General features: G+C 51.7%; 1 protein-coding gene across 10 annotated transcripts in view; it reads right to left on the reverse strand.

Annotated features, from left to right (window-relative positions):
* Nucleotides 1-1,893: 1,893 nt before the first annotated feature.
* Nucleotides 1,894-12,157, reverse strand: part of ABCB9 (ATP binding cassette subfamily B member 9) — a 30,608-nt gene continuing 20,344 nt past the window's right edge. For all 10 annotated transcript variants that reach the window (XM_082353851.1, XM_082353848.1, XM_082353850.1 and 7 more), the window contains 5 exons: nt 10,558-10,746; nt 9,921-10,094; nt 7,643-7,802; nt 5,600-5,736; nt 1,894-3,124 (listed from right to left, as the gene is read on the reverse strand). In XM_082353851.1, coding sequence (XP_082209977.1) covers nt 2,864-3,124; nt 5,600-5,736; nt 7,643-7,802; nt 9,921-10,094; nt 10,558-10,746 — 921 coding nt within the window. In that variant the 3' untranslated portion in view covers nt 1,894-2,863. The remainder of the gene's footprint in view (nt 3,125-5,599; nt 5,737-7,642; nt 7,803-9,920; nt 10,095-10,557; nt 10,747-12,157) is intronic.

Raw genomic sequence — 12,157 nt, forward strand, 5'->3', positions numbered from 1 at the left:
CAAACAGGAAGCCTTGAGATGGCCAGGGCAGTGGCCCCCGGGTAGGGGCAGTGCAAGGGATGCAAAGCCACTCGGATGAAAGGCTGCAGGGTCCCCCGCAAGAGAGATCCACGTCAAATCCCTGGAACCCGTGAGTGTGACCTTACTTGGAAAAAGGGTCTTTGCAGATATAATTCAGAATCTCAAGATGAGATCATTCTGGATTTTCCACATGGACTCAAAATGCAATGACAAATGTCCTTATAAGAGAAAGGCAGGGGGAGATTTAAGATGCACAGGGAAGAAGCCCATGTGAAGACGAAGGCAGAGATGGGAGGGATACGGCCACAAGCAAGGAACACCTGGAGCCACCAGAAGGTGGAAGAGGCCAGGAAGGAATCTCCCCTAGAGCCTTCGGAGGGAGCGCGGCCCTGCAGACACCTCGATGTCAGACTTCCGGCCGCCAGAACTGGGAGAGAATACGTTTCTGTTGTTTTAAGGCACCCAGTTTGTGGTCATTTGTTATAGCGGCCGCAGGAAACCAATACTCCTCCTCCAAGCGCCGCCCCCGCCCCCCGCCCCAGGCAGGAGGTTCAATCTCTCCTTCCATCCTTGCGACACATCATCCCCCTTTCCAGGTGAGAACACTGAGGCCCAGAGAGGGGATGATAAATGGGGAAGCCCCTTACAGCTGTCTCAACTTTCCTCCTGCCTGAATTGAACTCACCTATGTATCTTGTTGGGTTTTTCACAGCATTTTAAAATTTATATGTATTTTTATTATGGAATGGTAAGCACAGAAAGAGTCCAGATAACAATGCCCCACAACATTTTCATTCCCTACTCTTGGGGGTTTAGCTGTGGGGTCTTGGCAGTGTGGCATAGGGTAAATTAACCTCTCTGAGCTTTGGATTCCTCAACTTTAAAATGGGGAGAAGGACTTCCCTGGTGATCCAGTGGTTAGGACTCCACGCTTCCACTGCAGGGGGTACGGGTTCGATCCCTGGTCGGGGAACAAAGATCCTGCATGCTACACGACACGGCCTAAATAAATAAACAAATAAAATTTTTTAAATGGGGAGAGAACTGGTTGTTGTGAGGATTAAATGAGAATGGGTGATAAGCACCTGGTGTCTCTCCGATTCCACCTGAAACCCCAGCCTGGGCCCGAGCAGGTTCTTGCTGTGGAACCCAGTTCTCAGGCTCATGATGGCTTCTTCAGGCGGGGAGCCAGAGGGTCCTGGATAAATAAGATGCTCCAGGCAGGCCCAAGCCCCTGAGAGCAAGCAGGGGACCCAGCTGGCAACAGTCTGGGTCTCAGGCCTTGTTTTAATTGGCAGGAAAACGGGTACACGGCAGACATGGAGCTGGTATATGCAGTGTGACTGTACCAGTAGTTAAAATATTGAAATACTTCTCTACCAGTTGGTAAAAGCCACTGCCCAACCCCCCCTCCCGGGACCCCAGACTTCCACACAATCCAGCAAGTAAGAACCACCACCAGGAGGTCTTCCTGTGTCCCGTCCTAAGCCTCTCTTCTGATTGAGCTGTTCTGCTGGGTAATATTTCTCGGCGCCATGGGCTGGTGGGCGTGGGGCGCCCCGTCCCTGATGGAAAAAAACAGGTGGCATTTGTTGGGTCTCGGCTTTCCCGGGAGGTACAGAAGCCCCAGGGATTTAGAGGAGACAGGTCTCTGTTATCCCGCACAAGCCCCATGGAGAAAGACAGACAGACATGGATGTCTGCGCTGGGGTCCTGGGGACGTGAAGGGGCTCCTGGACACTGGCCGGAGGCCCCAGACCACCCAAAGTCTCCCCACAACTACACCAGGCAGGGCCGGGGGAGAGTTAGTGGATGGAGAAACCTAACCAGGCGATGAGGCAGACGGCCCAGGAAGAGGTCAGAAGTCAGGGGTCAGAGGTAGTATACTTTATTGACCGGGTTCTCCCAACATCTTGCAACCCCGCTACAAAGCCAGACCTGGGCTTTGCCAGTGTCCCGTCCACTGGACAGGGAAGAGAACGCGACTCCCGAACGTCCAAAGGGCCTCAGAAGAGCAGAGCGGCAGGGTGGATGTGGGAAGGGGCCACCAGCCAGGGGAGGGGCAGGGGGAGGGGCTAGCGCTGGGCGCCGGGCCAGGGACCCCCCGAGGCTCCACCAGGCCTGGCCAGCCCCTCACTCCCCCACTTAAGGTCCGTAGTGGTTCACAGTGAGACTGGCTTAGATTTGGGAGGGCGGAGGGGGTGAGGGCAGGCAGGCGCCTTCCACTCCCTACCCACCCTTGGCCTGACTCACAAAGCTGGGAAGAGGGAGAGACAGGAAGTCCCCTCCCCGTGTCCCCCCCCACCGCACCCCGGGACAGGGAAGCCCCTTCTCTCCAGGGGCAAAGGGTAGAGGCCTAGTTCTCCCTGACATCCCCCAGGCTCTTAGGAAGGGTCATTCACTCCCGGCTCAGAAGTCTCTAGAACATCTCAGTGAACTTGCCCATCATTGCTCCCAATTAGAAAAACGTTTTTGAAATCTAGGAGATTGGGGCCCATCAGAACCAAGCAGTAAAAAACCTGGTTAAGATCTTGGTTTAAAAAGGTAGCTCTACCTTCGCTTAGAAACCTTGGGAGACCAGCTGGAGAGACCAGTGGTGTTTCCACTGCCCAGACTGGAGGGGGTGGCTCATGGCAGCAGGAGGGTGGTGGTCGCCCGGGGAACAGGGTGGGAACCGGGGGCAAGACGCAGGAAGCGGGGACACGTGGGACAGGGCAGCTGGCCCTCCACTGCCGTGGACCTGGGCTCGGAGGGCAGCGGGGGCGGCTGGGGGGCCCCCGTGGGCACATCTGCCAGGCGGGCACTGGAGCCTCTGCCCCACCGGGAGAGGCAGGGCCCACGGTCAGGCCTTGTGACTGCCGTTGCCCGGCGGCTCCCTGTGGCCGGCCGTGCAGTCCGAGGCGGGCTCGAGCCCCAGCATCTGCCGCTGCACCAGCCTGGCGTAGAGGCCGCCCTGGGCCAGCAGCTGCTGGTGTGTGCCCTGCTGCACCACGCGGCCCTTGTCCAGCACCACGATGAGGTGGGCCCGCTCCACCGTGCTCAGCCGGTGCGCGATGATGAGCACCGTGTGCTTCTGCAGGTTGCCGTGGATGGCCTGCTGGATCTGCGGAGACAGGAGGGCCCCGGCTCACGAGGGCGTCTCCGCCGCCACCCACTGCCCCGCCTGGTCCGGGCGGGGATCCCAGACCCGCCGCGTCCTATGGACGCTCAGCCTCCCTGAGGCTTCCTCGCTTGTAAAGCGAGGGCTGGCACAGGACCTGCTCCCTGGTTTTTGTCCGCGGGGGATGAAGCTCAGAGCCCGACACAGGGCAGTGCTCGGCGAATGACAGAGGGGCCCCTGACACGGCGGTCTCTGGTCTTCCTGCTCCTTCCTCTAACCTTGGCCTTGGTTAACGGTCTCACGGTCAGCCCCGAAGCTCATGCCGACAAAACCCGGCATCACCTGGTTCCTCATCCTTCCCTTATCACCCGAATCCGACCCATCAGCAAGTCCTGTAGCTCCATCTCCCCGGTGTGTCTCTGTGCCATCTTTCCACCTCTGCCACCATTCCTTCTTGTCTGGATGCCTGCAACTTCCCTGCCCTGCTCCCATCCATTGCCCACGTGGAGTTAACATTTTTAATCAGTTCTTGTTGAACTCATGCTCCAAGCCCTCCAAGAGCTTCCTGTCCCATTTAGGATAAAATCCAAACTCCTGGGCGAGTTTTAGGGCCGTGAAACTATTCTGCATAACGTGACATTCTGCATTTGTCAAAACCCATAGAATGCGCAACACAAACAGTGACCCCTAATATGAACTGTGGCCTTGAGTTAATAGAGATAATGCATTAATGCCAGCTTGTCAACTGGAACCAATGTACCGCTAATGCAAGATGTTAATAACAGGCAACACTGTTCGTGGTGCGGGGAGGGGGATATACGGGAACTCTCTGTACTTTCTGCTTAATTTTCTTTAAACCTAAACCTGCTCTAAAAAAATAAAATAAAAATCTATTAATGGAAAACAATCCAAACTCCTTTCCAGGGCCTGAGGAGCTTGTGTCCCCCTATGACTCTGTCCTTGCCTCACCCCACCGCCAGCCACGCTGACCTTGGGGCTTGGCTGTGGACCTGCTCTGGGACTTTGCCCCCACTGCCCCCTCTCCCTGGGACTCTTGTACCCAGCCCCCCTCTGGCTGTCTCCTTTCCTTTCTGGTCTCAGCTCAAGTGGGACCTGATGACCCTGGTTCTGTTGGCATGAACTGCAGGATTCTTGGCACGTGTGACCCCATCCAAACTCTGCACTAAGATGGCCACACTCCAGGGGGCTTCTGCAGCTCAAGGCCTTGTTGCTAGGATGACCCCAGCCCCTACATGCCCAGTGCTGCCAGGAGAATTGACTGTTCTAGACATCACCTGACAGTGGGCCCCAGAGCTCCTTTTCTTAGAGCATTTACCAAAAAGGGCTTATAATTGTAAAACCTTCCCCTGTCCCCTGGAGATATATATGCAGATCTCCTAAAACTCAGGAATGTTTTTCTCTGGGACCTGAATGCCCTCTCACTGTAATCATGGGAAGGTTAGGGCCCCCGTCTCCCAGTCTCCGTAGCGGACAACCGCTGCTGGCCAGCAGCCATGGGGACTGATCACACTTGCACTGCCCAGCCCTTTGTGAGTTTCTCCTGGTCCCCCACTCTTGCACCATCCCTACACCCTCAATCTCCCTGTGAAAGGCACCGTCACCACTGTCACCCCTGCACAGGAATGGGGCTCAGCTCTTTTCCCTACTGACAGTAGCTACTAATAAAATCTGTTTTCCCAGCTTTAATGTAATGTCCAGCAGTGTTTCTCTCTGACAATAGTGACCCTTCCCTCAATCTCTCTATCACATGACTATTTCTTCTTCTTTTTTTGTTTTTTGTTTTGGCCACACTGTGCGGCATCTGGGATCTTAGTTCCCCAACCAGGGATCGAACCCGCGTCCCCTGCCCTGGAAGCGCGGAGTCTTAACTGCTGGGCCGCCAGTGAAGTCCCCACATGACTGTTTCATTTTCTACATAGCACAGGCCCCAGGGTGAACTCATGCTTATCTCCTTGTTATCTGTCTCCCCCTCCGGACTGGAAACACCTTGGGGGCAGGGGCCAATGTAACCCCGGTGCGTAGAACAGCGCCTGGTGCCCGGGAGGCGCACATTAAATACCTGTGTAATAAATGAATTGACCCATGGAGTGACTGAGGTAGCTGGTCCTCTTCAGATACACTATGGGGCCCTTCTTTCTTTACCAGTGAAATGAGACTCAGCGGGTAAGAGACACGCTCAAGCCATGAGCTGCAGGGTGGGGCTCCTATCCACGTCCCACACCTCCTGACCCCTAACCCAATTCCATATAATTTCAACACCTAGAGCCAGAGGCTGGGCCAGGGTGACCATGCCCTGGGCCTCCTCTGCCCCCGCTCCCTGCCCTCAGCTCCGGAACACCCTAGTCCGGGAAGCTGATGGCCCGGGAGGGTCCCTGCAGCCGTCCGCGGGGTGGAGGGAAGACTCTGGCCACCTGGAGCTGCTCTAGCTCCAGCATCACCCGTTACCCCGCAACTCACCAGGTACTCGCTCTCTGCGTCCAGGGCGCTGGTGGCTTCGTCCAGGATGAGAACGGGTGGGTTCCGCACCAGAGCCCGGGCCATGGCCACCCGCTGCTTCTGGCCGCCCGACAGCTGGGCACCCTTCTCCCCCGTCTCTGCGTGGCAGAGACACAGGGGCAAGTGAGCGGGAGGTGAGGCCGGGGGCCCTGGGGAGCAGCGAGCAACCCCCGCCTCCGCCCTTCCCTGCTGCCACAGGAGCTCTGCTCCCCAGGAAAAGGTGGGGCTAAAAGGGCCGCAGGCTGGAAACCTCATGAAAGGATGCTCTGCCTCCCTGTTCATAAGAGGCGTGCAAATTACAGCTATGTGCAACTGGTACCAAGATACCAACTTTTACCTATTAACCTGGCAAAAACCCAAACGTTTGACAGCACACTGTGCTGCTGCGGCTGAGGGGAAAGGGCACTCCCTCCTCTCCCTGAGGTACTGCTGGTGCGGGCCCTGTGCTGCCGTGCACACGCCCGCCGCGGTGTCTATCCGGCTGTGCTGGACAAGTCTACAGCGCACAATTACAGAGGCACAGCCCTTGGACCAGCAAACCCATCTCTGTGAATATTTCCTACAGATTCACCTTCTCATGCAGTGACTCACAGCACTGTTATTGCAAAAAAACAAAAAACAAAAAAAAAAACACAACCAAATGTCCATCAATAGGAAACAGGAAATCAGTTCTTCTTGAGTAAATTATTATAAAGCCACACAACAGAATACTATGCAGTAGTTAAAAAAAGAGCAGCTTTCTAGGTATCAATATGGAAAGGTCACTTAAAAAAGCCGGGGGGCAGAATAGAAGGTGCTGGGTTTTTTTCTGTAAAAGGGCGGGAGGGAATAAAAATACATATTCATATGTGCATAAAGAAATTCCAAAGGACATGTAAGAAAATAATGAAAGATGTTTTGGTGGGGGCAGGGGGGACCTGGCGGTGAAGACCGGGATGAAATAAAACTTTGCATTGGATATCGTTACGTCTACTTTTTTAGTTTTGAATTGTATGAATAGTCCCATTGCGAGAGTTAAAATTTTTAAATATGTTAAATAAAATCTATAAGTTAATATATTGTTCAACTTATTAAATTAAAATATTTACTAATATAAAATTAAGTCACTATAATTAATGAATATAATACATATATTATTTTTAAATAATAATATTTCGGGGACTTCCCTGGTGGCGCAGTGGTTAAGAATCCACCTGCCATAGGGGGAAGGGGTGGGGTGAGATGTGACAGGGTAAGAGAGTGTCATGGACATATATACACTACCAAATGTAAAATAGATAGCTAGTGGGAAGCAGCCGCATAGCACAGGGAGATCAGCTCGGTGCTTTGTGACCACCTAGAGGGGTGGGATGGGGAGGGTGGGAGGGAGGGAGATGCAAGAGGGAAGAGAAATGGGAACATATTGTATATGTATAACTGATTCACTTTGTTATAAAGCAGAAGCTAACACACTATTGTAAGGCAATTATACTTCAATAAAGATGTTTAAAAAAAAAAAAAAAAAAAAAAAAAAAAAAAAAAAGAATCCACCTGCCAATGCAGGGGACATGGGTTCGAGCCCTGGTCCGGGAAGATCCCACATGCTGCGGAGCAACTAAGCCCGTGCGCCACAACTACTGAGCCTGCACTCTAGAGCCCATGCTCTGCAACAAGAGAAGCCACTGCAATGAGAAGCCCCCGCTCACCACAACTAGAGAAAGCCTGTGCGCAGCAACGAAGACCCAACGTGGCCAAAAAATTAAAAATTAAATAAAGAAATAAATTTTAAAAAAATAAAAGAAAAAAGTGTCTTTTTTAAAAAAAATAATGTTTTGGAACTAAACAGAGGTGGTAGTTGTAAAGCATTGTGAATGTACTAAATGCCGCTGAATTGTTCACTTAAAATACAGTGGTTAAGTTTATGTTACGTGAGTTTCAGCTGGCAGAGGGCAGTGCGTAACTCAGGGGTGCATCCCTGAGGGCGGACCTCCAGGCACGGTGGAGGCGACGCTCTGGGCTCTGTACCTGTATTGTAGCCGTCCTGGAGTTCCATGATGAAGCCGTGGGCATTTGCTTTCTGTGCGGCCTCCACCACCACCTCGAAGGGCACGGTGGGCAGGCCGTAGGAGATGTTGTCTGTGATGGAGCGCGCGAACAGCACTGGCTCCTGGCTCACCAGGGAGATCTGCGGAGGAGGAAGGATGGGCTGTGAGAGGCCTGGAACACGTCTGTCCAGCTGTCACCAGGAACCTCGCGAGCCCTGGGCCTGAGTGACGCCGGGAGCCTTAGGTCTGAAATCTGATCAGGGCCCGCGGCCGGCAGCTGCATTCAGCTGCCTCTCTTCTTTCCGAACAGTGGAGTCCACTTTCTGCACAAGCCCTCAGCCTCCCTGACCAGCAAACTGGGGCCCCGCTAAGCTTGCTGCTCTGGGCCCAGTCAAGCTCCCTGACCTCCAAGACGGAGCTTACTGGCTGCCCCTGACCTGGAAGGAAAGAGAGAGAAAGAGTGTAGAGTGTAACTCTGTGAGTCAGCCTGTCCCTGGCGGGAGGCAAGAGGGCACAGCAAACCCAGGCCACAGGGACCTCCCTGGCTGGTGCCCCCTCCCCGTAACAGAGCGACGGAAAGGAGCTATTGTCTCATGGTCTCAGTTTTAGGAATTTGTATATAGTTGGAGGATATCATTGCAACACTGTAAATAGCAAAAACGGAAAAAGGAAAACAAAACAAAACAATCTAATTCTCCATAAATAGAGGATTGGTTAAATGATTACAGTGCACCCATAAAATCAAACTGTAATATATATATCACATTTCTATTTTTGTTTAAAAAAAGCATATGTGCCTTTATATATAGATATGTTTATATAAAGGAAACACGTTGGAAAGGATATTGACTAAACTGCCAATGCTGGTTCCCGACACGGAGTGGAATTCAAAAGGTGAGGTGGAGTCACCTCACATCTTTGTTATAAAATTCTCTGAATATATGGGAATATGGTTAGGTTGTTGAGTTTTACTGCTTTGGGTTTACGAAAATTAAAAATTCAAATTTATAGAGAAGGTATTCACAAAAGAGGAAATCCAAATAACCAATAAACATATGAAAAGGGACTTAACATCTTTAGTCACCAGGAAAATGCAAAAGACCTCTACACTGAACTACCTCTAAATACCAACTGGTACAGATTCAGGACTGGCAATATTAACAGTCTGAGAAGATTAAGTGTCTGAGTATGTTAACTATTGCAAAGCCTGAACAGCTCTTTCTAGGAGCCACTTCCAGAACTCTGGTGGGCAGCAGCCTGGTGGGGGCAAACCTGGGACCACTTTTCCACCATCTGTCTCTGGTTATATACAGATAGGTGGGAAGATTTCACAATCTGTGGCCTCCACCAGCATCTACAACTGGCCAGAAGTTCTGGAATCTCTGTGCCAACTCTCAGGCTCTCATATATCTTAATGTATGTAGACGATGTAAATAGTGTCTGCTTAATAGTTGGTGTTTCTTGTATAGTGTGCAGCCTGAACGACCGTCCAGGGCATCCCTGCTCTTATGCCAGCACAGGATCAGGTGTCGAGTCTACTTTTCTGAGAGTATTACCCAAAACTGTAAGGTCATGAATAGCCTCCTTTAGATACTGGAGATAACTTAAATGCAGAACAACCTGAACTCTCATCCACTGCTAGTGGGGATGTAATGTGTAAAAAAAAAAAAAAAAGTAAACCACCTTAATGGCAGTAACTACTAAAGCTGAGGCTCTGGGCGAACCTACCCACCCATGGGTACCGTGATATGGACTAAACTGTCCATATCGGTATTGCTGGTAATAGTAAAAAAACAGGAAACAACCGAAATATCCATCAAGAACAGAATGTATAAACGGACTGTGCCATGTTTACACAGTGGATTATCTTCCAGAAATGAAAATGAATGAACTACAAACACAGCCTCAACCTGGAAAACTCACAAATAACACTGAGTGGAAGGAACAAGACACAAAGAATACACACGTTACGGTTCCAGCCAGATGGAGTTCAAAACTAGCAAAACACAGCTGCGCTGTTCGGGGAGGCACAGAGATGGGAACAAAAGAAAAGCACGGAAATGACGATCGTGAGCATCAGGCAAGACGCTGCTTCTTGGGGGGAGAGTGCTGGAATGTTCCATTTCTTGAACTGGTGATAATTCTTTGAAATGTACGTGTGTCTTGAGCCCTCTTCCCTGCACCTGTGTGCGTGCTCGCGGGAGAGAAGGTCAGACAAGGAAAGGGCGGAGGAGGGCAGCAAAGGCCCATGCACGTACCACTCGGTGCAAGTACTTGTGGTCATAGGCGCTGATGGGCTTCCCATCCAGCAGCACGCGACCCCCTTCCAGGGGGTAGAAGTTCTCCAGGATGTTGACGCAGGAGCTCTTCCCACTGCCCGACGGCCCCACGAGCGCTGTCACCTTTCCTGGGGACAGGCTGAAGGAGACATTCTGCAAGGAACACGCAGACACGGTGTGGGGCCCCTGGCTCATATGTTCTGGCCTCAGATGCAGGCGGGCACCCTTCCCAGCCTGCCCCACCGCCGGCCCCCAGAATGCTCTCCTTTCTAGGATTTGGCAGCACTTTTATACTTGTCTCCTTTGCCTGGAATGTTCTTTCTGCAGAGAGCCATTGGCTGGCTCCTGTTCCTTGTTTAGGTCTCACAGCAAATGTCACCTCCTCCGAGAAGCCCTCCTTGACTGCTAATACCATCTCTGCAGACTACCCCTGACTTATTGCCTTCCTAGCACTTCTCCGGGAATCCTCTTGTTAATGATCTGTCTTCAGTGTTCCTGGCCTTTCATGTTCCTGGCTGCACTGCCATGGCCTGGCCTGTAGGAGGTGTGTGAGAGATGGGATGAGGGAAAGGATGACTTGGTGGGGGTGGGGGTGGAGGCTTGGGCCCTCTCTCACCTGCAAGACTTGGGTATGGGGCCGAGTGCGGTAGGTGAAGGTCACGTTCTCAAAGTCCACCCGGCCCTCCAGGTGGTCGGGGGCCAAGTTCCCATCATGTACCATGGTTGGCTGCCGGTCAATGAACTCGAACACCTTCTCCGCGGCCCCCACTCCTTGCATCAGGCCGCTGTAGACTGAGCCCACGGACTGCGGGGGGAGTAGACACACGTTCCTGACCCAGCGACACCCCAATCCTGGGACACACACCCCCACCCCCGCCACGGTGCCAGAGAGCTGAAGGGGGTGAGGAGAGAGCAAGAACACAGCAGCAGTTCTGGGGGCGGGGTGCCCACAGGAGGCTGCTGGAGCCCCACCTGCTAGTACAGCAGATCATGACGACAATGAAAAAATGAGGACAGCAATAAAAACTACTGGTGCCTTGTGTGTTACAGCTAAACCTCACCACCGTCCAGCAGAGTAGGTGTTATCACCCGCCAGAGGAGGAAACGGAAGCACAGAGAAGTTAAATGAACTAGGCAGAATGTGGCAGAACAGGAATCGGACCTTCCTCTTTCAGCTGTCACAGAATTTTTAAATTTCAATTTTAAAAATCGTCCTTAATTTATACTATATATCTCCTTGGGTAAAAATATACACAAGTATAAGTGTGAATAATGACTCATTTCACTGAGTACTTATATATGTTACGAGGTAGGTTCTATCATTATCTCCTTTCTGGTGATACGGAAACTGAGGCACAGAGAGCTCAAGTAACTTCCCCCAGGTCACACAGCCAGGAAGTGGCAGAGCCAGGATTCGAACCCAGGCACGTCTGGCTCCCGAGTTCAGGCCCTTATGAGCTGTGACTGCGGGTCCTGGTTGATGAAATGGGGATGATATTAGTACCACTGTCATGGTTCCGCGAAGACAGTGCTCAGCACATAGTAAACCCCCAACACACCACAGCTATGGCTATTGTCATAATATCTGGATATAATTATTCCTATTGAGATACAAGTGCTGTGTATAAGTTGTCCTTCTTGCTTCATCCCAGAGGTGGCCCCGGTTATCCGAGTACTGTGTCTTTCGAGTCCTTTCTCTGTGCTTTTACAAACACATGGACATATGTAATTAAATCATTTTGAGATGAAAAAAAAAACCCACAAATGGGATCAGACCATCCTTATGACTCGGGGATCAGCTCTTTCACTAACAGCATGTCTTAGGGTTCTTTCCATGCCAGTGCACACAGCTCTACCTCATTTCTGTGGCTGTTGCCTAGCTTTCATAGCACAGATGGACTGTTTCTAGAATACAGATGTACTGTATTCACCCAGTCGCTGGTTGACAGGCATTTAACTTTTCACCATTATAAACAATGCCGCACTGAACATCCCGGGACACGTGTCTTTGCCCACTAGTGTGGGTATTTCTGAAGCATGGATTCCGAGACGCTGATTCAAATGACACTGCATGGATGACTGCAGCTAACGCAAAGTGCCATCTGCAGCAGACGCTAACCCGCCCCTCCCCTGCCGCAACTTTGAGCTTTATCATTGCAGGACACAGAGGCTCAACCTCAACGCCGGAGGGCTTTGTGGGGGGAGGGAGGCAGACC

The sequence above is a fragment of the Balaenoptera borealis genome, assembly GCF_965194805.1.
Source record: "Balaenoptera borealis genome assembly, chromosome: 14".
Classification (NCBI taxonomy): domain Eukaryota; kingdom Metazoa; phylum Chordata; class Mammalia; order Artiodactyla; family Balaenopteridae; genus Balaenoptera; species Balaenoptera borealis.